Source organism: Trichechus manatus, unplaced genomic scaffold (genome assembly GCF_000243295.1).
Source record: "Trichechus manatus latirostris isolate Lorelei unplaced genomic scaffold, TriManLat1.0 scaffold00017, whole genome shotgun sequence".
NCBI lineage: Eukaryota > Metazoa > Chordata > Mammalia > Sirenia > Trichechidae > Trichechus > Trichechus manatus.
This window is the reverse complement of record NW_004443953.1, coordinates 21,443,139-21,469,343: the sequence shown is the minus strand read 5'-3', so window position 1 is coordinate 21,469,343 and position 26,205 is coordinate 21,443,139. Positions and strand designations below refer to the sequence as shown.

General features: G+C 37.8%; 1 protein-coding gene across 1 annotated transcript in view; it reads left to right on the top strand.

The window, feature by feature from the left end:
- Positions 1-26,205, top strand: part of LAMA4 (laminin subunit alpha 4) — a 150,250-nt gene that overhangs the window by 75,239 nt on the left and 48,806 nt on the right. The window contains exons 9-15 of the mRNA XM_012554407.2: positions 2,207-2,318; positions 5,279-5,446; positions 8,338-8,531; positions 14,412-14,528; positions 16,827-16,975; positions 20,619-20,760; positions 21,351-21,447. Coding sequence (XP_012409861.1) covers positions 2,207-2,318; positions 5,279-5,446; positions 8,338-8,531; positions 14,412-14,528; positions 16,827-16,975; positions 20,619-20,760; positions 21,351-21,447 — 979 coding nt within the window. The remainder of the gene's footprint in view (positions 1-2,206; positions 2,319-5,278; positions 5,447-8,337; positions 8,532-14,411; positions 14,529-16,826; positions 16,976-20,618; positions 20,761-21,350; positions 21,448-26,205) is intronic.

Below are 26,205 nucleotides of genomic sequence, written 5' to 3'. Positions count from 1 at the left end.
GCCTTTGAATTATGGTATTGGTGAAAAATATTGAATATACCAGGGACTACTGGAAGAATGAACAAATTTGTTTTGGAAGAAGTGTAGCCAGAATGCTCCTTAGAAGCGGGATGGTGAGACTTTGTCTCGCATACTTGGACATGTTGTCAAGAGGGACCCATCCCTGGAGAAGGGCATCATGCTTGGTAAAGTAGAGGGTCAGGGAAAAAGAGAAAGTCACTTAATGAGATGGATTGACACAGTGGCTGCAATGATGGGCTCAAACATAGCAACAATTGTGAGAACAGCGCAGGACCAGGCAGTGTTTTGTTCCATTGTGCATAGGGTCGCTATGAGTCATCAAAGGCACCTAACAACATATATACTTTTGCCTTAAAAGTATATTACATATAAATAAATATGAATAATACATAATAAATAAATACATATGTATGCATACATATATTTTACAGCGCCCTCTGACGTTGGTTGAAAAGAAAAGGTTTTGCTTAGAGGTTTGTCACTTTCAAGCTGCTTTTCATTCTTCAGTTCAATGTTACCATGTTAAAAAGGAAGTTAAATGAATATTGTAATAACACTGGGGCTTTTCCCTTGAAGAATGATGCTGAAGTAAATAATATGAGTATTATACTTTGCAAATATAACCCAATTTAAACTGCATCAAATTGCAACTTGCTAAAAATTTTTAAATGTTTGCATCTATATTTTTTAATAAGGGGTGGAAGGATGACAACAAAAATAAGGTTCAGCTTATTCTCAGTATCATCTGATTTTAAAATGACCGTGAATATTTTTTCTCTGGAAAACATTAGAACAAGTCAAGAGGAAGACTAGAATTGAAGGAAGGAATGCAAGGACTCAGAACACGGTGCCCATTCAGAAAGCCCACAGTTCAGTGAAGTGACTGATGGCCCCATAGCTACTCCACAGGGAGCTTCACAGCTCTCAAGCACTGCTTTGCATGGAGGGGTGCGCAGACTGGCCTGAGAATGAACTTCTCTGGCATATGTTTGCTTTAATACCATTTTTGCATTCTCTTCCTTGGTCGTCTTAGAGGGCCACTTGCTTTGATCATACCTGGGAAGTGTAAACACATTCTGGTTGAAATCATGGAATATTTCTCTAGATAGAGCACAGGATAAAGGGAGAAAGGTTTGAGAAAGCCCCTTGCCTATCCTGGAAACACTGTACAATGGGTCTATCAGCACTCTATATGGCAGATCATCCTGCAGCTCATTCAGGCACTGCACCACTTTGTCACAGAGCTGAGTCAAAAAAGCACTGAACAAGGCAAGCGGGCATTTACCAAATGCCAGGCTGAAGAGCTCCTCCTCCTGTAAATATGACCCCTGAGGCTGTCTTTCTATTGCCAAAAGGAAGTACCCGTCCCCCACAGTGTGCATACAAAGCAGTGTCCTGGCCTTGACCAGTTTCTATGCTCATAGATCAGCTTCTTTCTTTAACCACACACGTACACATACCCACCCACACACCCCCTGTCTTCAGAAGCCACATTTGAGTTGGGATTTAATTTTGACAAATACCACAAGGGAGCTCTAAAAAAAACTCCCAAGTTGAGAGAATGGAGTCAGCTTTTCAGAGAAGATCTCCAGGCACTCTGAGCCAAATCTGTGTGAGCAGTTATTTGTACACAAGTGCCATCAATGTTGATGGGAATTTGGAGTGAAGCACTGAAAACTGCAGTCAGCCCAGTGAGCATAATCCTTTAAATCTCTGTGGTAATTCAGTCTCATCAGTGGTTGGACCACCCGGGAGCCATTGGATGCATGGATCACATCAAGGTCTGCCTATTTTCTCAACAGTTTTCCTTGGGCCTTTAAGCTCTTTAGTCAGCACAATGTCAAACTTGATCAGCAGACATGAGTAATTTCGTAGTCTGGCATCTTGAGGTACAGTAGAATTTCAAAGGGTAGATGGCATATGAAATGCAACTGGTTTGGATTGTACTGTGACCGATAGCATGGGAATAGCATCTGATTTTAGAGCATTTTGTGATTCTAAGACTAGTCATCATCACATTAGCCTTCAAGCATGATTTCTGGGACCATTTTATATGTTAATACAAGTTTCATATACCAGGAAAATTTATGTTTATGGAATACATTATGCTCACCCAGCCCATATGTACATATACAATGTGGCTTTCTCATAAATTTAACCTAGAGTTTATATGCATTATTTGTAGGAAAATCAAGCCTCGAGAAAGAGTCAGCTGATTCAGAAGGAAACCGTGGATACCATTAACCATGCAACTCAGCTTGTTGAACAAACCCACAATATGAGGGATAAAATCCAAGGTAAATACACTATCTTCTGGTTCAGCTTAATGTAAAGGAACCAGTCATATTATTAACAGCCATGAAAATAGTGGCTACCGTCAGCACTTACTATGTGCCAGATACTGTTGTTAGAGTGTTATATGTTTAAACTTACATAAGGTCTTCATTTCAAGTTCATTTATCTGGGAATTCTGAACACTTGTATCTGTTGAATTTCAAGAATAAATGTACAGAATCATTCCCATTTCAGGCATTTCACAGAAGTGGGGTGTCAGAATGTCTTTCCAGCAGAGGAAATTACATGCTATGGTTTCCCTAAAATGCAATCGTTGAGTAGGAGTTGGACATCTTTCTCGGATATTTGCAGAGAAAAACATTGCTTAGTAAATGGCAGTAAACTCTCAGCTAATCTAAACCATTATAAGCTGTTTGGGTTTTTTGCTCTTTCCCAAGGACCAGGCAGGCAACATGCTCTGGGTCCCCAACCCAGAAGAAAAGGGGAGAGACTGGGTGAGATTCCTTTGACCTAAACCATTGTGGTAGATTTTACCTTCCCTCTTGGAGGTTTACTTATTTGTGCTTTAACTCCTGATAAGTGCAGGCTGCATCTTGAAGACTGTCTTAATAGCACACTGGAAGCTATTTACCAAGAGAAAACAGGCAATTTCATTTGTTCTAAGATAGAGAAATTCCTTGGGTTAGAGTGTGGGAAGATACAGTATTTGTGTATTTCCATAGTTTTTATTATCCTGTATATTAAAGGCTGGACGACAACACCAAGTGTATCTCAGGGCACAATTGCAGTAAAAGGACCCACACTGGAAGATTTGTGTCTTATTTCGAGATATCAGGGGCATATTCCAGGCAAAAGGATATTTCAAGCCAGCATTAATTATTTGCTACATTTCCTTTACTGCCTATAATACACAATAAAAGCAAACGACATGCATTTCAAACACTCCCTGCTGCCATCCTTACTATCTCATGGTTTTGCATGTACTGATAAACTATTATTTTCCTATAGCATTTTAAAATTACTATTGATTTATTCAAAAGTAAGATTGAACCTAGAAAATTAAATGACCTCATTGAATTAAGAAATAAATGCCTCTTTAGGCAGCAAATAAAGCCAGTATGCTAGAAAGCTATTCAAATCAAATAATGTGCCTTTGCTGTTATTATCCAAATTTTGATTCTAAGATGTTTCATTTGGGAAGAATCTGAAACCCTCTTATTTGACCCTTTAAGTATGAGAAACAATGAAAAAGAAGTATAAATGGGAAACAATAATATCCATCAGTTTTTACCTTTTAAAAAATAATGTATAAAAAATCCCAAAGACCAATGGGAAAAATGTTATTGTCTACATTTTCTTCTATAATCTATACCAGGCATGATTAAAATAAAACAGAACAAAATTATAAATATAATAACCCAAAACCCGTTGCTGTCAAGTCGATTCCAACTCATAGCAACCCTATCTATACAGAGGACAGAGTAGAACTGCCCCATAGGGTTTCGAAGGCTGTTATCTTTACGGAAGCAGACTGCCACATTTTACTTCCAGGGAGCGGCTGGTGGGTTTGAACCGCAAACCTTTTGGTTAGCAGCTGAGTACTTTAACCACTGCGCCACCAGGTCCCCTTTGTAAATATAGTATTTGCATCAAAATGCCAAAGAATTCTGCATTGCAAGTGCTAGAGCTGAGAAGGGAAAAAAACCTGTTTCATTTACTTCAGGGTTTAATATTTCAGACTTTCACTTGAAAAGTGGAGGTTTAATCTCTTCATAGTTTTTTTTCCCCCAGTATACCTTGATTTCCCTATAACTTTCTTAGTAATATTTATAGCATTAAAAACCTCTTCCCCCATTTTTTTTTTCTTCCTTTGGAATTCAGAAATGCTGTACAACACCAATGGTACGTCATTTCTTATTCCCAACCATCTCTAAAGTAACTGCTGGTGACCTTCAAGCTATTATCCATATAAAATACAGCCCCGTATCACAGTATGATTTATGTGACATCAGTGTTTGTTTACCCATCTTGCCTGACCAACCGCATAGATCATAGTAAACCACAGACACACAATTTCTTTTATGCCAGGAAGATAAAATGCTTCCTCCCATATCTGCCATAGGACAAGGTGGCAATAACATAATTTTCTTCTGATCATACATAGCTGGAAGAGGGAGTCAGAGAATGATCCTGCTTTACTATTATTTAGACAAGTCATTTAATCTCTCCAAGCCTCAGCAGTCCCTTTCAGTTCTAAAACTCTTCATCCTACTTATGGAAGTGGAGTGAAAATGACCCAGAGTCACAATGGCCCAATTTTGACAAGAGACGTATGCAGAAGGCAAATAGCAATTGGCAGAAAACAAATATTTATGAGTAAAAACTCACATCATACTATAACAAATCCCTATTCTATAACTAGTAGGTAAAACAACCTGAAGAACTCACTTGAATAATTGTCAACATGTTTTCATTTTGACTTTAGAGCTTTGGCCCAATTCTTGGCTAAAATAAAATTAATACCTGCAAAGCATCTTACATATGACAGGAGATACCTCAGAAAATCTTCTCCAAGTTAAGTATTTTATATTAAAAAAAAATTACCAAAGACCCCAGATATGTGTGCCTTGAATTTTAAAGTCTTCAAATCATGGAAGTAACTAGCTGTGGATGAAAGCAGGGCAGAGTTTGTATTAGCCCCATTCCCATTCTGAAAACACCTCATGGGAAGCAGAGACAAGTGACTTCCCAGGTTCTTCTTCCCTCTGGATTAAGTGATGAACTCCGATGCAGACAGTGGTATTTGCAATGTGGATGCCAGTATACTGACGTTGAATGAGCTTCTCTTTCTGCTTTAGGATCAGCCCACTACCCTTCCCTCCGCTGTGTCTTCCATGGTGTCACTATAATACGCCCGGTCATCTCTCCCTGCTGTCTTATTTCACCATGTTTTTCCTTTCAGAGATCAACAACAAGATGCTCTATTATGGAGAGGAGCAGGAACTTAGCCCTGAGGAAATCTCTGAGAAGCTGATGTTGGCCCAAGAGATGCTTGAGGAGATTAGACGCCGTCAACCGTTCCTCACCCAACGGGAGCTTGTGGATGAGGAGGCAGACGAAGCTCATGAGCGTAGGTGTTTTCAGCTTCTAGCTGACCCAGCAGATGTTTATCTTCTTTGTGCATCTGGGAAAGGACACAGAGTCTACAGCACAGCATTTGGTCAAAGCAGCCAATTCCCAATATTCAGAGCAGGGGTGGATTAACCAGTAAGCACAGTATAGACTGGCTTATAGTAAGCAAGGTACACACAGGTGAAATTGTGCACCAAAGATTAGTAAATAAGCACCGTTAAACCCATGGGTTCCTTGCGTATTGGGTAATACGTCCCTGAATTTTCAGAGCTATTTAGAATTCATATGTGGCCTCAGGGAATCATTCAGATCTGCTTGACTATAGGAGCAAGATTTTTCGATCCAGGTCCAATCTAGAGCACTTGGAGAATAGCTGTGATCCCACAAGGAATCTACAGAACTTTTACTCCTGTAGGGAAGAAGTAGGAACAGAGCACTTGATAAAAACTTATAAACAGGGAAAGGAGAATTGAGGGAAAACAGTTCCCAGACCTACAGTAAGAGAAATTTTCTCAAGAAGGCAGAAAAGCTACAAGCCCAGCCACATCACATTGTGAGGGCTGTGGATGACTTTCAACGTAGGTTTTTCTTATTTCAGTTGAGCCAATTTGTGTTGATTTCCTCTACACGTCACTGTTGTGCCTTTAGTAGGAGGCTTGCCAGGTCTTTTTTTTTTTTTTTTCCCCTCAACTTCCCTCAGATTTTTGTTTTGTTTATTTTTTTTATTTTAATCTATTCTCCTGTGGTTGTTAACAGGAAACCCCTTAGAAAAAGCTCAGAAGGACATGTGTACTTGCCCGGTGTCAGGAGGAATGGTGGATAAGCAGTGTTTCATTCTGCAGAGGTCCTAGGAGAATAGAAACCAGGGTGAAAGGGAGTAGAGGCAGGGCTGGAGTGAAGCAGTATGGAGGTCGACCCTGGGACTGCATAAGGAAACTAGCAGGGTGTGTGAGACAGGAGACATTTCAGAACCCAACCAAGGAATGTGTGCAGTTACAGGAAATTCCCCAGGCCAAGCAAGGGTTCTTTACTGGGGTCCAGGAAGTTTGTAAACTTGAACAGGAAATAAATTACTACTTTATTTTCACTAACTTCAAATTGAAATGTAATATTTCCTTTAATGATGAATGTAGACATCTAACCATAGTACTGTTTTCAAACCTATGATTTGGTCCTGTATTTGTTATCAATCAATGCCTAATAAGCCACCCTGAAGATATTGGTTTAAAACAATTGCCATTTATTTGCTCATGACTTCATGGGTGGGCAATTTGGAATGGGCTCAACCTGGATAGTTTGGCTCACTCACATGCTTGGGCATCAGCTGGGATGTCTGGTCTTCTCTCTCCAAGTGGAGTCTTACCCTCAAGGAGGCTAGCCTGCCTTGTTCATGGGAGCATTCTAAACGGGCAAAAATGGAAACTGCAAGGTCTCCTGAGGCCTAGGTTCAAAACTCAACAATGTCACTCCCATCTTATTCTATTGGTCAAGACCAGCCCAGATTCAGGGGATGAGGAAAGAGATTCCACATCTTAATGGGAGGAGCTGCAAAGTATTTGTGGCCATTTTTAATACAAGCAATCAATTTAAAAAAAATTACAAACATGCATATCACATTTTAGCTGTTGCTGATACCTCACAGCATTGTTTAAACTCATCGATAGTTCAACATTATGGTAGTTATTAGACCCACCCCTGGATCTTGTTTAATGCTTTAGTGAAGAAGAACATATATTATTATTTTACCAATTTTTTTTTTTTTAGAATATTGCTCTCCTTTTTAATCCAATGTATTTTTTGTATGCATTTTAAAACACATTGTAGGAAGAGATCTATAGGCGTCACTAGATTTCAAAGGGACAAATGGCATAAACAGGGTTAAGAACACCAGCATTAGGTTGTTTTCCTACAATTGTCACTATCAACTTCTGCTAATAATTATTATGACTACTCTAGAAGAGGAACATTCTTGACATATAGATATATTTTGGTATCAAACATGTAAAGTCTTAGAAACAGAAAGGACCAGAGAAGAATCTCAGGCTCTTGTCCCTCTCTGAGTCAGGACGAGGCTGCCGTCAGGAAGCTGGTGCTCTACTGGCATAGCAGATGTTTCTAATCTGCTTGCCTAGCTTGGAACTCAGTGAGACTGCCCTGGGGAAATGGGACCAATCACCTCTCACTTAGCCGCCTTCAGCCTAGTGAATGTATTTTCAGCCCCTTTCTTTACTAAGCCATAAACATGGATCTTCTGCTGACGGTGATGAAAGAAAATACAAAGCCTCAACAGGACAGATTGATATTCCCTGAAGAAAAATAAAACTAAGCCCATAGTCAATGCCTGTGCTTTTTGAGCAGACAATAAAGACACATATACAGTTATTGTCATTTAATCTTCTTCCCACCCAAAATGTTGGTTTGGGTTTGACCTAAAGGAGCTAACTAAAAACAATTGCCTGGAGAGAGCACAGAAAATGCGTAGTTTTTTTATAAACATCATTTTCCCTTATTAGTGAAAAGATCATTTTGGTTTATTTTTAATAATAAAAGCGATAGTATATCCAAGTCCTCTTTACATAGTAAAATTATTAATAATCTAGGTAATAAAAAACATAGTATAATGACATGGTTTCCATATAAAGCATAATAATCCCAACAAGAACGTAATCAAACTCTTCTTCTAGCTTACTGTGCTCCAAAGGCTCCCAAACCCCACAAAACAGCATTTTTACTTCAAGTGTAAAACATGAGGCTACTTTTGTGAAAAACAACTACAATCTCCGTTGCTAAAGAAGAGAAGCCATGGCCTGATAAGCCTGCACCATTGCTAAATGCTGGGAGGGGACAAAGAGAAGCCCAGCCTGAGTTTCTTTCACCCTTTCTTCCCAGTGTTGAGCCAGGCTGAGAGTTGGCAGCGGCTGTACAATGATACCCGCTCCCTGTTTCCTGTTGTCCTGGAGCAGCTGGATGACTACAATGCTAAGTTGTCAGACCTCCAGGAATCGCTTGACCAGGCCCTTGACCATGTCAGAGATACTGAAGACATGAACAGGGCCGCAGCAGCCAGGCAGCGGGACCACGAGGTACGGTGGACACTATACCCATTGCTGGCGAGTTGATTCCGACTCATGGTGACCCCATGTGTTACAGAGTAGAACTGCTGCTCAGTAGGGTTTTCTTTGATGTAATTTTAACAAAAGCAGATCTCCAGAACTTTCTTCCACGGTACCACTGGGTGAGTTCAAACTGTCGACCTTTAAATTAGTAGTCGAAAGCAAACCATTTGTGCCACTTGGGACCTATTATTACTTACAAGTAGAGATAAACTGTGTGTGGTTTTCATTTCAAATTGTGAGTTGTCAGTCTCGGCAAAATGCTTTAGGTCTTCTACACAAAGACCCATAGCAGAGAACACATGCAAGTATATTGTGTGCTAACATGTTCAGTTCTTTATTGATATTTAAAAAAGAAAAACAATCCAAACCCATTGCCCTCCAGTCAATTCCGACTCATAGCCGTCCTATGGACAGAGTAGACCTCATATGGTTTCCAAGGCTGTAATCTTTATGGAAGCAGACTGCCACCTCTTTTTCCCATGTCTCTATTGACATACCAAAAAAAAAAAAAACCCTGCTGCCGTCAAGTGGATTCCGACTCATAGTGACCCCATAGGATTTCCAAGACTGTAAATCTCCACAGAAGCAGACCATCACATCTTTCTCCCTCTGATCAGCTGGTGGTTTCGAACTGCCAACCTTTCAGTTAGCAGTCAATTGCTTTAACCATTGCACCACTAGGGCTCCTTAATATTACCCGTACAATTCCAGTTCTAAAAATGAATGATTGCCAAAATATCTTTTAATTAAACTTTTCCTGCACACAGTTTTTATTTAAGCTTCATGCGGGAGTTTGGCATTTTCATGATTCAGACAGATGGTAGGCCTCATTTAGCTTTGCTGAACAAACTTTTCTGAGTATAAATGAACAGCGTGAGCAAGATTTCAGTAAGAGAACACCATGGTGTTGAGGCATTTTAAAGCTCTGCTCAGTCTCAGTTCTCCTCCTCTTCCACACCTCTGGAGGCTGGCATCAGCCAACCCTCATGCCCTCATGCCCTCTCTCTGTAACTTCCTCTACTCTCACCACTTCAGTTCTTAAGAGGGATTTATGGGTCTAAATGCTTATCCATAAATTCTCCCCAGTGAGCAACTTTCATATTGGTATCTGTCTATAGGAATTGCCACATAGCTATGCCCCTCTTTTACCTACTAAAATCAATGTTTTTTTCTATCTCCCCTCCCAAATTCCTCCTTTCCTGTTGGATTAGAAACTGGGGGCATCTTCTCTCCCTTGCAAGTCACCAGGCTGTAAGTCAGACCCTCTGTCCCAACAGTTCTGTTTCAGGACAAACTCTTCAGCTCTTACAGCCTCACCTGTGAATGGTTTTATTGGTCTCCTCACTGGACTCCCTGACTTCTCACCCTGTTTATATTACTGCCAGATGAGATTTCCTAAGGTGTCTTCCATTATATAAAAAATATGTAATAAACCCATTTTTGAAAGCCTTCAATGACTTCCAACTTAGGAAAGGTAAATTGCCCAATCATTCGTGATCTGAGGCCACCCACTGTTCCAATAATATTTCCTGGATCCCCTACAAAACCTGCCTCCCAGCCAGAGGAGATTGTCTTAGTCATCTAGTTCTGCTATAACAGAAATACCACAAGTAGATGGCTTCAACAAAGAGAAATTTATTTTCTCACAGTCTAGTAGGCTAGAAGTCCAAATTTAGGGTGTCAGCTCCAGGGGAAGGCTTTCTCTGTCGTCTCTGGAGGAAGGTCCTTGTCATCAATCTTCCCTTGGTCTGGGAGCATCTCAGCGCAGGAACCTCAGGTCCAAAGGATGCACCGTGCTCCCGGCACTGCTTTCTTGGTGGTATGAGGTCCCCAACTCTCTGCTTGCTTCCCGTTCCTTTTATCTCTTGTAAGATAAAAGGTGGTGCAGCCACACCCCAGGGAAACTCCCTTTACATTGGATCAGGGATGTGTCCTTAGTAAGGGTGTTACAATCTCACCCTAATCCTCTTTAACATAAATTTACAATCACAAAATGGAGGACAACCACACAATACTGGGAATCATGGCCCAGCCAAATTGATACACACATTTTTGGGGGGACATAATTCAATCCTGACAGAGATCATGCATTTTCTTCTTGCTTTCCTTTGCTTATGGTGTGTGTGTCCTTTGTTCATTACTCCACATCTATACCTAATTCTATCTAGCCTTTAAGATCTAGATTAAATTTCTTCCTCCACAGAGTGCCTTACCTACTTACTCAAGTCCCCAGGAAACAATTGCCCTCAAATTTATTCCAATTCATGATGACCTCATGTGTGTCAGAGTAGAACTGTGCTCTATAGGGTTTTCAATGTCTGTGACCTTTTGGAAGTAGATCACCAGGCCTCTGGGTGAGGTGCCTCTGAGTGGATTCAAATGGCTAATCTTTCGGTGAATAGCCCAGTGCTTAAATGTTTGTGCCACCCGGGAGCTTAAGCCCAGTGGTTCTTAAATTTTTTTTTTTTGCAATCTTATATCTTTTGAGAATTCAGTGAAATAGACATACATACACACGTATATCCTGGCCAGGAAAAAAAGATTGTGCACTTGTTCATACACTCAAGTTCGGCAGACAAGTTCAGGTAGACCATCTTAACCCCAAGTTAAGAACATTGCCCATCAGAAAGGACCACTTCTTCCTCTACACTAATGCAGCCCTTGGTAGCTGTACCCCTGGAATGATCACCAAGCTTCATCACACTGAGCATATATTCTGCTACTTCCCATTCAGCATTAATTGCTGAATGTGGTGTGGTGTACTGTGCGTGTACGTGCGTGCGTGTGTGTGTGTGTGTGTGTGTGTGTGTGTGTGTGTGTGTGTGTGTGTGTGTGGTATGCATTTAATCTCCCCCCATTAGATTGCAAACATCCGGAAGGCAGGACTTCTACTTTGCACAAATTATATCTTTTTAACACCTAACACAATGTCTTGCATTAGTTACATTTGTTGCTGAATGGATGTATGGATAAATGCGTGAAGCACTCTTCAGGTAATACAGAAGTAGTTTATGTGTACTGGTTATTATTGATTATAAATTTTCTTTTCAAATTAACTGGGATCTCTAAATTACCAAGCAATGCTATTAGTATTCTTTGTGTACTTCTGTATATTCAAAGTCATGAAACTTTAATTTCTTCCAATATAATTTAAAACTGAACCTTACATTTGTATAGTAGTCTTTCCTATGACGAATTGGTTTGAATGGCTCTGACTTTATTGGAACTGTTTTAGAAAACAAACTTGAGTGTTTTAATTTCACACTACAGCATGGTTTAGAATAACACCAAAATTTCAGTCTTTATACAAAACCAAGAATAATCCCATAGATAAATCACTTTGATGACTGCAAACAGTAACCATCCAACTAATAATTACGTTATTTATATCGTCATCTACCTCCCAACCCCATAGGGTAACAGAATAATGAAAATCTTCATCAGATGAATATAGAATTCTGTATTTTAAAAGTAGATAAAATAATTTTTAGAAAGTATTGTTTAGGGATTTTTGTAAACTAAAACTCTGCCCTCCCAGGATTGTTTCAATAATTTTTTTTAAGGATCATAAAACTTTTTTTTTTTTTAGCATATGTGAAGTGGATATTGAAGTATGCTCAATAGTGCTATTTATGTCATTTTAGTAATTATTGGTTTTCAAAACCTTCTTTTGTTCCAGTTGACCATCTTTCTCTAGGAATATTATTGTTGTTTCAAAGCTAACTTTATTCTCCTCTGTTTAATGCTATATATGATAAGTGGAGGAAACCCTTTAACTTGAAGTATATCATTTTCCAACTGCTGCAAATAAGCTTACCACACAGTGCTGCTAGCAAACCACTCTGAAGTTTGACTTCAGGGTATTTAGGAATCATTCCCTTAAAGCAACCTGACACAAGAGCTTACAGAAGGGATCGTATCTCAAACCCTATGAAAGGAGAACTGCTGTTAGAGCTAACTAATACCAACCTTTTTTTTCAATTCCCTTCCTTTACATACTTTAACACACATACTTTACATTGCTGCTTTTTTGTAGCGTTACATAAGTCACTTTCTTTTGTGGACATAAGACAATTTAACTCCGGATAGGCTTGATGGATAGAGAGGGAAAATTGATTTTTGTTGTTGTTGTTGTTTTTTCATTAAGGAGGTCAAAATTCAATTATTTGCTGTCCCTAGACCTATGGCTTCCCGTATAGCAACGTATTTGGAGAAGATGGGTTCCATTCTTCCTTTACCCGAAATCAGAAAAGACGCCAGGGGTTAAGAAAAGGCATTAGGATGAACTAAGAAAATTTTAAAATATTTCCTTTCAGCTCTAAGCTTCTATAATTATTTCTATGATATCATAGATTATACTATATATTTCAACTCTAATTTAAATTACCGTTTCCAATGGAACGTCAATTCATTTTTTACTCAAATTGTAAAATGAGCCTTTTACTTTTCTCCCTAAAATTTCATTCTTTTTTACTTTCAAACTCTGAACTCATTTGCAGTCCTACTACATTTCCTTAGAATCACAACATCCTTTCCTCTAGAACCCAAATGTGAAGGTAGAAATTAAAGCATTCATCAAAGAATATATTACCACTTGGGCAAAAATATATTAGCACCGGGGGATTTCTCTGTTCAAAAAGTCTAATCATCTAACATAAAGAGCTCAGAGCAGTATGAAGCAAGATCATAATTTTCTGTTTTTATAATAAGGTCAAGGATCCCTAGTGGTGTAATGGTTAAGGGCTCAGCTGCTAACTAAAAGGTCAGCAGTTCAAACCCACCCACTGCTCTGTGGAAGAAAAAACCTGGCAATCTGTTCCCATAAAGATTTCAGCCTAGAAAATGCTATGGGGCAGTTCTACTCTGTCCTATAAGGTTGCTATATGTCAGAATCGACTCGATGGCACACGACAACAACAAAAATAGTGTTATTTTAAATTTTTTTTAAAGAACATTAAGATTATTTTGTATATGCTTTGTTGTTTTTAAAATAGACAATTTGTGCCTGATTCAAAGTTAGCACTTGATAAATGCTTTTTGAATTAATGATAAAATTATATATAAATATAATCTATACAGACATATGAAATATATAAATATATGAATAATTATATAAGGACTCCTTGGGTGATGAAAATGATTAACACACTCAGCTGCTAACCCAAGGGTTGGAGGTTCTACTCAACCCACAGATGCCTTGGAAGAAAGGTCTACAATCTAAATCCGAAAAATCAGCCATTGAAAACTCTGTGGAGCACAGTTCTACTCTGACACACTTGGGGCCTCCATGAGTTGGAATCTGGTGGTGGTATATAATTACATATGATATAATATTATATAATTAATAATATAATTTTATATAATATGTAATACATATATAACTATATATAACCATATGTACATATTGTCATGTATATGTACATATGGTTATATATAGTTATATATGTATTATATATTATAATTATATGTATATATATATAATCTGCAGAGCCTGTATTCAATCCTATATCCAGAGTCCCACTTCACATTTATGGAGAAAAGAGTCAAACATCCTCTCTGAAGTGCTAACTCTTTCTTTGAGACGATGATGTTAAATATAATAATCATAACTAAATGCTTTTAACCTCCGAAGGTGCTTGCTTTTATTATTTCCATATTATAAATGAGAAAGCTGAGCGTTAAAGCGATGGATCTCTCCAAAGTATCACAGCAAGGTAGTCGTGGACCTGGGATGTGAACCCAGATTTGTCTGAGTCCAAGACAGCAAGTTGAAAGCTGTATCATTGTGTCTGATACTTTCTCTAAAGAACACTGTCTTTCTCTCTCTCTTGCTCTTCCTTCCTACAGAAACAACACGAGAGAGTGAGGGAACAAATGGAAGTGGTGAACACATCTCTGAGGGCATCTGGTGACTCTCTGAGAACCCCTCGCCTGACTCTTTCAGAACTTGATGATATAATAAAGGTAAGAACCCATGTGGTTTGTTCAGGTTTGTGTTTATAGCAGGTTAGAACAATAGCTCAGTGTCACAGAAAAATAATCAAAAAATTCAATTCAAATCAATCAAGTTAGCCAGCATTGTAAAAATAATATCAGGTGATTGAATTTTTCAGTTTCTTGCATTGTATGGTAGCCACTAGCTACATATGACTACCTAAAATTTAAAGTACTTAAAATTAAATTTTTAATTCCCCCATTTGATTATTCACTTTCAAAGTGCCCAATAACCACACGTGGTTAGTGGCTACTATATGGACAGCAAAGATATCATCACAAAAAATTCTACTGAAAACACTGATCTAGATCCATCCTATTGACTCTTTATTCATAAGTTGTGGGTTTAATGAAGCTGGCATTCAAAATCAGTAAACTCACATTTTGGAGAAGTAGAAATTTTCCAATAAAATGCAGTGAACCAAACCATCATGAAATCACTTAGCTCGTTTTTATTACCTTTGGAAGAATGTAATTTTAAGGCCATCTATCTGATTACTGTCTCAGTCTTTAACTATTTCGTCACCAAGCTCTGTCTTCCTCTCCATTCTATCTCTCATCACTATTCTTGATGACATCAAAATCCAGATGCATAAGCCCACCATCTTTCTGATCTCCAGTTCCTTGAACTTCTCCTTCTCAACAAGTTTTTCTTCCAGTTTACCTCCATTGTCTCTCCTGTGGCCACAATGAGATTTTGACGTCAGTAATAGAACTTCCTCCCGATCCCTGTTTTAAGCACCTTCCTCTCTGAACACTATCTCTTACCTCACTTACCCTAGAATCCTCACTCCAACAATTCTCTTACCATGTTAAGACCTCCACCACCTCATTTACCCAACCCTCTCATATCCTCTCTTCCCTCCATAGGCAGCTAAGATCATCAATATGCTTGTTCCTTGCAAATACCCTTAACTCCCATACACAATGGATCCTCTGTTGTACTCACCTGAGAACCCTAAACCTGATTAAACCCAAGTATCCCTTCTCCGTGGCTGTACCAGAGCAACCAAATGTGACTGATGGGAAACTTACCCCCGCTTCTGTTAGTCCTGGCTGGTGATCTTGCTTCATACTTCATTGAAAAAATTAGAAAAAAACAGAAGAGAACTCCCCTCATGTTTCCTCCCCAAATCTACCAACTCACTTTCATCTGTGTCCACACCTCTACCTCCATCCTGTTATAATTAATGAAGTGTCTCTTCTCCTACCAATGTCCAATGCCTCCTCTTTTCTCTGAATCCCTTTGTTCCTCTCCTTGAAACAAGGGTTTATGGGTTTCTCTCTTGAAATTAGGCCCTGTGTCTTCTGAATCATCCTATTCTTCCTCTTTACCAAAGCATTAATGTCAACATACAAACATGTCTAGTATCTCCTATCTTTTAAAAATTAAAAAGAAAAACAGCTTTTGCCCTTACATGAACTGAGCTTTCTTCATACAGGGGAAACATCAGGGGTATGGAAGAAATGTTCCCTACTAACAGTTGGTTTATATTTCCTAAATAAAAAGAAAACAAAGTGATCTGTTTAGAATCGGGTAGGAGTGAAGGGAGGAAATATTAGCTTGGGAATAGTGGCAGGCTTAGAATCACTATTTGGTGACTGGGAGAGCAAATCTCTTTCCACCATTGAGGGACCAGCCTAGGTCATAGGTCATGTTTGCTGCAGCAGCCATCTGCACAGTCGTGTGATCTTTGGGAGAGATCATAGGAGGACTATGGTTGGATTGAAAACAAAAAGAGGTAGTGTCATGAGTTGGGTCCCAGGGAGGGAGTAGTCAACCACATGCAGTGTAGCTGAGAGGTCAGATAAAATGAGAACTGGATGATGCCTATTGGATTCTGTTTTGATGGGGTAGTGGGGTAAAACCAGATTGGTCAAAGTGTAAATAGAAAGTAAGAAAATAGAGACAGCATGCATAAACAACTTGTTTTGAGACATTTTGATATGATCAGAATAGAAAAGTACGGTTGTAACATTAGGGAGATGTGTGGGTAATGGAGGGGTTTAGTTTAGTTTGTTTTCAGATGAAAGACAGTTGGGCATGCCTGAATGCTAGTGAAGCAATACAGTAGAAAAGAAGGGGTTGAAGATGCAGGAGAAGTAGATAAATATTTGCTGATAGTATTTTAAACTCATATACACTTGACCTGAAATTTATTAAACTTCATAATAAGGAAGAATAGAAATTACCTTTTGGTGTTCCCTGGGGAAAATATCTTAAGTCCTTCTAAATTAAATTTACTGGTTTTTTTTTTTTTTTTTAAGAATGCATCAGGGATTTATGCAGAAATAGATGGAGCCAAAAATGAACTACAAGGAAAACTATCCAACCTGAGTAACATCAGTCATGATTTGGTCCAGGAAGCTATTGACCATGCACAGAACCTTCACAAAGAGGCTGATGAAATGAACAGGTAATATACTGGTTTCAGAAATGCACGTGTCTACATGGGCTGAATAAAATATTTTCATTTAATTCTCCATGCCAAAGTTATTGGAATATAGTGTTAGCAAGTTGGTTTTAGGGTGGGATTGGCTGGTTGGTTGGTTGGTCCCTTTGAGAGTCATAGTTTATTGCAATTATTTGGGGGAGAAGGTTTTTCAGTTTTTTAAAAACTCTGTCAGATTAGAAACCTGTGACTGTGTGTGTGTGTGTGTTGAGTAGGGTTGAGGGAGTCTGCTCTCAAAACTATTAATAGGGTGGTGTAAGGAATTTTGGTTAGGTACATAACTGCTGCATAAAATATTATCAAGTAAATCAGATCTCTTTACAAGGCGTAATTCTGCCGTCATCACCTACTCATTTTATAGACAGCATTAACTTTCCACCCTCAAGTTCCTGAAGTAAAGCTAGTTGGGAGTTGGCAATACAACTGTCTTCTAGTAAATACTCCAGCCACTCCACAGTACCCAACAGGAACTATTTGATTTCAACACCTGTTAAGAGAAAATCAATTGACAGTTTTCCTCACGGCATCTAGGAGAGAGTCACGCACCCCATGGAAACTCAATTAATGTTAATTGAAATGTACTGAAAGATTGGAATTGAATTCATGACCCTGAAATAATATGTAAATAATTAGATCATTATAGAGAATGAGTACAATCTGGCAGTTGGAAACGAGGACCAGTAAAGGTCATGCAAAAATTCAGAATCAATATTAACTTCTGTTCGAAACTTAAATCACCTTTTTTTCCCCCCTGATGGCCAAAATTTTCAAATATCCTTCCAGATCTCCTGAGAATTAAGGGAAAGAGAAAGAAGGAGCAAGAGTAATAGATTTCACAAAATCTGGTGTGTGAGATAGTGTTAGATCCAATTCAATGTCATCTCCCAGAAAGTGTGCTTTTTATCAAAGCAGTAAAATGAGGCTTTGATAAAATATGGTTTTGGAAAACATACTGGATTGGTAAAATATTGTTTTTGTGATCCATCCTATGACTTTCTTCACCGTTCTTTTGTCATATTAGTAACTATGTCCCATTGATTGGGATCCCCGAACATACCTTCTCTAAATGTCACTCTGTAACGGTTCTAGCTTGGTTCTAAGGAAGTTACTACATTCTTTACATGAAACATGATCAGACGTATCAATAACCCTGAAGTCCCTTTTGTGTTAAAGTTACTTCTGATTAAATATATTCAGGGGACATCCAAATTTGTGGACGTCTTCCCTTCAAATTGAGAATATTCTTCAACATCTATCTGGTATACACAGTGATTTGCATGTTACGCCTCAAACACAGGTAGATATAATTCATCAAGACTTCTATTCCAAAAGCACATTTTATTATTAATATTGATTTAGTGCATGTTCTGTGCCTTGTAATCAAAGCAAAGTAATAAAGGCTTGGCTTCAAGCTCTTTGGTGTATATTTTTACCAGTCTAGCCAGCAAAGCTAAAAATTACATTAATAAACATTTGTCATATCTTATTCCTTTTTCCCCTCTTTTTTAAAAATTGTATCTACCTTCCTCAGGTTTTACTTTCTGAGTCATTTCTAAGAACAAGGGATCGGGGGAGAAACAGGGTAGCAAGTATTTGGATTAAAATTACCTCTCTGAACAGAGCTATACTAAAATTTTTGTGGGCCCTAGGCACTTTAGCCTTTGTGGACCTCTTTCTCCATAAAATAATATTAAAAATTGTATTTTACGACAGTGTTGGTATAAAGATTAACATCCAAACCCAAAACCAAACCCATTGCCATCAAGTCAATTCTGCTCATAGTGACCCTATAGGACAAACTGGAACTGCCCCATAGGGCAGTTCTTTTGGTTAGCAGCCTAGCTCTTAACCACTGAGTCACCAGGGTGCCAAAGACTAACATAATGATTATTATTATACTATTCTTTTTCTTCTGCTTTGAAAAAATTAAGACAAAAACATTTTTGTGGGTCCCTACAAATATTACAGGCTCTAGACACTGTGCCTACTGTGCCTAATGGATAAATTGGCCCTGCTACAGAGAAGATAGAATGATGATAGCCTTGGATGAAAGACAGGGAAGTAGCCAAGGAAATGCAGAGGAAGTCACTATGAGCCTAAGAGAGCACAGGGGAACGGGAACTGATCAAGGCAGCTGAGAAACAATTGACAGAGATCAATAGGTCAGGGCGGTTTGAAGAGATGAGCTAGTATGCGTTCTGCAATATTATAATCGGGTTACAGAGAATCTTACGGAGTTTACTGATGAATAAAGTGATACTAGTCATCAGTATTTGTAACTAAAAAAAATAAATAAATAAGGAACTGGTGGATTTAAGACTGAATAAACTTCAGACAAAGGATTTAAAATAAGCTGTGGAAGGTGGGGTGAAGTTTATAGAGGAAGAAGAAGTATTTATCAGTAACCATCCTCACAATCATTGCTATGTTTGAGCCCAATGTTGCAGCCACTATGTCAATCCATCTCATTGAGGGTCTTCCTCCTTTTCATTGACCCTCTACCCTATTAAGCATGATGTCCTTCTCCAGGGAGTGGTCCTTCCTACTAACGTGTTCAAAGTACATAAGATGAAGTCTCACCAGCCTCACTTCCAAGGAAATTGTTTAGGTATTAAAATAATAAAACTTTACGCTAAATGGATGCAAGTACGCTACCAAGCACTTCACATATTTTATCCCAGTGTTCCCTCATATCAGTCCTATGAGGCACATACCATTATTAGCCCCTTTAGTTGGACTGCCCGGTGCATGATGGGTACTTAGCGCATCACTAAATGTTAGCTGAACCATACACTGACTAGATAGGGGAAAAGATAGAGAATATGGTGTCTAAAGGCTAGGAGGAGGTAGGAATGGAGTGGGGTATACACTTAAGGAACACAGCTGAGTTTCAGGAGTGAGATAAACCTTAATAGTGTGTTCTCTGGGCAAGCCATACACCCTCTCTCAGAGCCTCCGTTTCTTCTGTGAAGAGGGAGGAACAGTGTCTACATCATGGGTATGGTAACAATTAAAGAAACATGTGAAAAGGTGCTAGCCCAGGATGTGCACATAAAAGATGCTCAGTACATGTTGTTTCTCTTCTTAGGGAAAGATATGATCTATTACAGGAAGTGAAGAAGAGAGGAAAATAAAATTGAATAGAGTGAAACCAACTAATACACACCCTTAACACCAGGCTAAGGTTATGTACCTTCTCTCAGAGCCTTGGTTTCTTTTATGAAAAAGGAGTAACAGTGCTGATTTTGGTGAGTAGTAGGTGAGGATGATTATGGGTTCCTTCCTCTGCCTGACCATCAGCACATAAACAAACTCATGCTTGAATTGGTGCAGAATTCTGCTTTTCCATCATTGCTGTGGCTACTGACAGGCAGGCAGCTGGCCGTAAAGCCAGAATGGGGTGAAGTCTTCAGGGCAGCAGAGGCAAAGGAGTTCCAAGAAGATGTGTCCCTAGGAAACACAGCTCAGAAAAGCCTTGCCAAGCCAGGAGTCTTTGAATAACAGGAAGTACCTGTGATCCCTGAAGTATTAAAATCAAGCCTTAGAAACAGCTTCATTTCCCAGGGAGGTAAGAAGGAGAAAAAATGAAAAACGTGTTCATCAACAGGAACTTGCACAGTTCAGATACCAATGGGCTGGTACAGAAGGCTTTGGATGCAGCAAATGTCTATGAAAATATTGCCAATTATGTTGGTGAAGCCAATGAAACGGCAGGATTGGCTCTGAACATCACTGACCGAATATATGACGTGAGTATTCCCCTCTTTTAAAGTTCATAAATATGTTGTCTTTCCTAGCTTTTAACTTTTGTATTTTCTAGTGTCCTCTCTTGAGCTTAAAAAGTAAAATACAAACGGCAGAAAGGGTGGGGGAGCTAAAGAAAGACGACTTTACTTATGCCATGAAAATTTCAGTTGTGCAAGCTCTTCAAGATGTGCCATAGTCCAATCAGCAAGAGCCAGTTTTTTGACAGTTTTCTTTAACCAAATTCCATAAAGAAAATAAATTTAAGACTAGTTCCTGCTGATGCTTTATGCCTACATTCAGATTTTTTAACTAAAAAATTGTTTAATGAGTGGCTTCTATGTAACAAGCACATTGGGTGGAGCCAAGGCACTGGTCCAGGTTCACAGAACTTTCCTCAAAAAACATTTATCTTGAAAATGTCAAGGACATTATTTTCTCATGTTCACATATGACCTTAGTTTTGAGCTATGAAAATGAAGCTGTATGAATTTTGCTTGATGTTTAGCAGATAAACTGGGTCATTTAAATCCTAAAACCATGAAAAGCTTTCTTGTGTTGTATTTCTTACTCTTTCCACCCAATTCCTTTATAGGCTGTGAGCGGAATTGATACTCAAATCATTTACCATAAAGATGAAAGCGAAAACCTCCTCAGTCAAGCCAGAGAACTGCAAGCAAAGGCAGATTCTAGTAAATATCTTTGCTTTCCTATCTTCTTAGTAGCATATAGCTACTAATGCACACGCATGCACGTGCACGCGCGCACCCACACCCGTGGCCTTCCACACAGTATTTCTACATATAGAGATTTCAAAATTCTAGGAATAAAGAATAAATGGTATTACAACTGAATATTACAAACCACATTAGTAGTTTCTGTTCAAGGAGCCCTGGTGGTGCAGGGGTTAAGCACTCAGCTGCTAACCGAAAGGTCAGTGTTTGGAACCCACCAGCTGTTCCATGGGAGAAAGATGTGGCAGTTTGCTTCTGTAAAGACTTACAGCCTTGGAAACCCTTTAGGGCAGTTCTACTCTGTCCTGTAGGGTCACTAGGAATCAGAATCAACTTGATGGCAGTGGGTTTGCTTTGGTTTGGTGTTAGTTTCTGTTCAGAGTCAAGACATTAAAAAAAGCAAATATTCGATATTTTTAAATAAATTGTGGTTCAAAAAAACTTCCATGTAATAAAACATCAAAGCATATAAACATATGGAAACATATAATTCAACAGATGGTGGATATTTTTGCTAATCAAATAGGCTGATTAGTAAAAATTTACCATGAATACTAATTTTCAAGGAGATAATGCTATAAAATATACTTAACACTAAAACTGTTGATAGTGGTGGTGGTTGTTGTCAATAAGTCAATTCAGACTTATGAGTTCATGTCTGCAGAGTAGAGTTTCAAGGCCATGACCTTTGGGAACTACATTGCACATAATTTAGTCTTTCTTAGATAATTGGGAATGTCTTTCAAATTTTCACCTTAAAGAGATATGCCATCACTATGAACGTCAGTTAGAATGATAGGGTACCATAGAACTGTCTGGTTATTTGCATTTTCTTGTAGTTTATTTCTATATAGTTTACAGTATTTAGAATAAGCTTAATGATCATATGGAAAGAAGCATTTCCAAAGGCTAGTGTTTGCATTTGCTAAAGCAAGCACATCTGAGAGAGTGGGAGAGGGAAGGGAACAAAAAAAAAGCAGAATTATTTTAGTCAATTTTAAATCTTGTGAATTACTCTTAAAAACAATTGAGTTGATTAAGAATTTCACTAAACTTTACTAATCTCTGAGGTTTTAAATTCAATTCCTAAGGATATTTGAGCATTGGCTAATGAGAATGGAAATTTATTATCTAGCTAACTTCTAACTACCACCTGAAAACAAAGGCCCAGGTTGAAAGTGAAAACGTCACAGAATCGTATTAAAGCAATTAATGTCATGTCTGAACTTGCATTTTTTACAAGAGCCACTACACATGAAAAATAAATGTACTTTGCTTTTCATATGTAGAATACTTAACTATTTAATCACTGGAAAGCAATTATCACTTTACGTTTCTGGATTATAAAAGGCAATCACAAAGCTATTAAATTTCTTTAATCTAATTAATTTATTATGTAACTCTAATTAGTTTATTATATAAGTCTAATCCTAAAGGTAGTCTTTAGAAAAAGAATTAGAATTTTAACTGTAAATAATTAGAATAGTAATAGCAAAATATATTTAAATAAACGTCCCCTTATCCATGTATTGCTTTTGTTCCTTGTGTTGTGAAGACCATAATATGTGCATTTCATGATGGAATGGCTTAAATATTTTATTCGCTTTGATAATTTGCAATATATTTTCTCAGCCCTGTCATTATTGAGTTATTAAACCTCATGAAGGCATCTTTTCTATTCTGGGAATGACATCTCTTCAAAGTTTCACAGTTTATGTCCAGATAAATCTCTATGCATCAGCCTCTTTGAATACTTTGCAAACCTGGTCACCTATCTCATAACCTTGTTTGGTTAAATCCCTTGATACATTTACTTGCAAAACGACTGTGTGGCTCAGAAATTTATAGGACTGCTTCCTATACTACACGTTTAGATAACACGTGTTTGTGATATAAATTCAGGTTTTCAAATTGATCTGTATTCATCTACCGAATTACATTATAATATCAGACTACCTATTTTTCATTTCCAAGTGATTTTCAATGATCAGTAATCTTCGTTTCCCAGCTTTCCTTGTCTTCGTGATTTATATCAAATAGTTAAAAATCCACAATAAACTCAGAAATCTTCTATTTAAAAGAAATTGCTAGTAAATCCTTTTGTAAAATGAGAAGTGTTTATGCAAGGCAGTAAGTTCCAAACCGGACATGTTTTTTTTATGAAACATTTCTTCGTATAAACATCTAGTCCAAAATAGATTTTCCTACTCCTATTTTTTCAAGAATGCCAAATATAGAGTCAAATATGTTCTTTCTCAGTATATTAGTCAGTGCCTTCTGCAGTCAGAAGACCCAGAAAGAAAGGCTGAAAGATCGTAGCATCACAGTATTCAAACATTGAAACTGAAAAGAGAGGGAGAGAGGCTGCAATGCAACTAACTACAAATTATGTTTAAATCCCCCCTTGCATTCTGAGAAATGTTCCCCACTATCCATAGTAAATAAGAAATAAGTAATTGTACCTGGTTACACTGTACGTGGTGACAGCGTCAACTAGACACCAACCATATGTATACATATTTATGGGAAAAAAAACAACTGAACAATGACCCAAGCACCCAGTGGCCTATCTACAGAAAATAGCACCTGTGGCAATTAGTTTTAAATTGCCGAATGATCTTTTGCAGCTGGCGGTAGAAACTGCGATGGCCAATAGAAACTGCTCATTAGTGCCCCTCGTCAAGCAGCACCCAGGGCACAGCATGCACCCTACCTGTCATACCTTAGTTACACCTCTGCTAAACACTCAAGAGGAACTGCACCATAAAAACCAAAAAACCAAACCCATTGCCGTCCAGTCAATTACGACTCATAGTGACCCCATAGGACAGGGCAGAACTGCCATAGGGTTTCCAAGGAGCACCTGGTAGATTCAAACTGCTGACCTTTTGGTTAGCAGCCAAACTCTTAACCAGTATGCCACCAGGGTTTCCACAAAGTGTGCCATAGGAGAGTGTATATTTACAAGTCCATTGGACAGAAAGAGGAGAGTATAATGAGAAGTGAAGAAACTATCTTGGTGTCTGTCAAGAAGCATAGGTTTCCTGATGCTTTGGAAGTAAACAAAGCACAAACCGAAACGAAGAATTATTGGGAAGGTTGATCTTTCTGTTCAGATAATAAGATAATACATCACGACATGTTTAGATTTGCTCAAAGATAACCCCAGTTTAAGTACTGTGCCACAAGCATACATTCAATAATAATTTTTGTACAAAAAACACAATTTATCAAAACCAATGCAAAAAGTAATAGATAATCTGAATAGTCCTGTATACATACACACATACACATCTGTGCAATAAGTTTAATAAGTAATTAAACCCTGCCCACAACGAAATCTCAAGCCTCAGATGACTTCACCAGTTAATTCTTCCAAACATGTAAAAAAGAAATAGCAGCACTCTTAGAAAAACATTTCCAGAAATTAGAAAACGAATAGTCTCCAACTTGTTCTATGAAGCTATCAAAACTTATATATCAAAACCTGATAAGCACATTATAAAAACATGAAAATTATAAGCCAAATTATCTCATAAACCGAGATGCAAAAATCTTAATAGAGGTACTAGCACATCAAATATAGCATACATAGAAATGACAATACATCATGGCTAAATTGAGTTTATTCCAGGATTTCAAGGATAGTTTAACATTTAAAAAATCAATTGTAATTCACCACATTTACAGAATAAAGGAGAAAAGTCATATGATCATTTCACTAGATGCCAGAAAATCACTTAACAAAATTCAATACCCATTCATGATTTAAAAAAAAAAAAAAAAACTCTTAGCAAACTAGCAACAGAAGGAAACTTCCAAATTTCTGACAAAAAGTAGTAAAATAGTATTCAGCAAACATATTAGTACTGAAGTATTGAAAGCTTTCCCGTTAAGATTAGAAACAAGACAAGAATGTTCCCCATTACAAATTCAATGTGTAAAACTCCAGCTTAATTCTATATATAGCAATTAGAAAATTAACTTTTTAAAATATCATTTATAATAGCATCAAAAGTAACAAAAGCTACAATAAAATTTAAAAAACTTTTTTAAAGTAAAAAATACTTAGGCACAAATCTGATGAAATATGTTAAGATTTTTACATGTAAAACTGTAATATATTACTGAAAGAAATTTAAGAAGAGCTAAATAAATGAAGATCTAAAAGAGAATTTAGATCTAAAGATCTAAATAAATACCACATTCATTGAGCAGAAGACTCAACTTTGTAGAAATGACAATTCTACCAAATCAATTTATAGATTCAATGCAACACCAATTAAAATACCAGAAGTGTGTGTGTGTGTGTGTGTGTGTGTGTGTGTGTGTATTTGACAGGATGATTCTAGAATTTCTATGGAAATGGAAAAAAAAAGGCCAAGGATGGTCAAAACAACTTTGAAGAACTAAAAACAAAGCTGGGAGATTTAAACTACCAGGCATCAAGATTTATTATTAATAGAAATTAAGACAGAGATACAAGAGATATAAAAGATAGACAGTACCATTTCTTTCGAATAAAGTTCAAAAAACAGACACAACTAACGGATGTCCATCTGTTGTGCCTCAAACAGCTTCCAGTATTAGTCATAGGGACCTGAGGCAAGCTAGAGGTATGCTAATAATGTTCTGTTTTCTTGACCTGGGTGCTGATTATATTCTGTGTTCACTTTGTGAAAATTCACAAGATACACTTAGAACTTATAGAAAAGT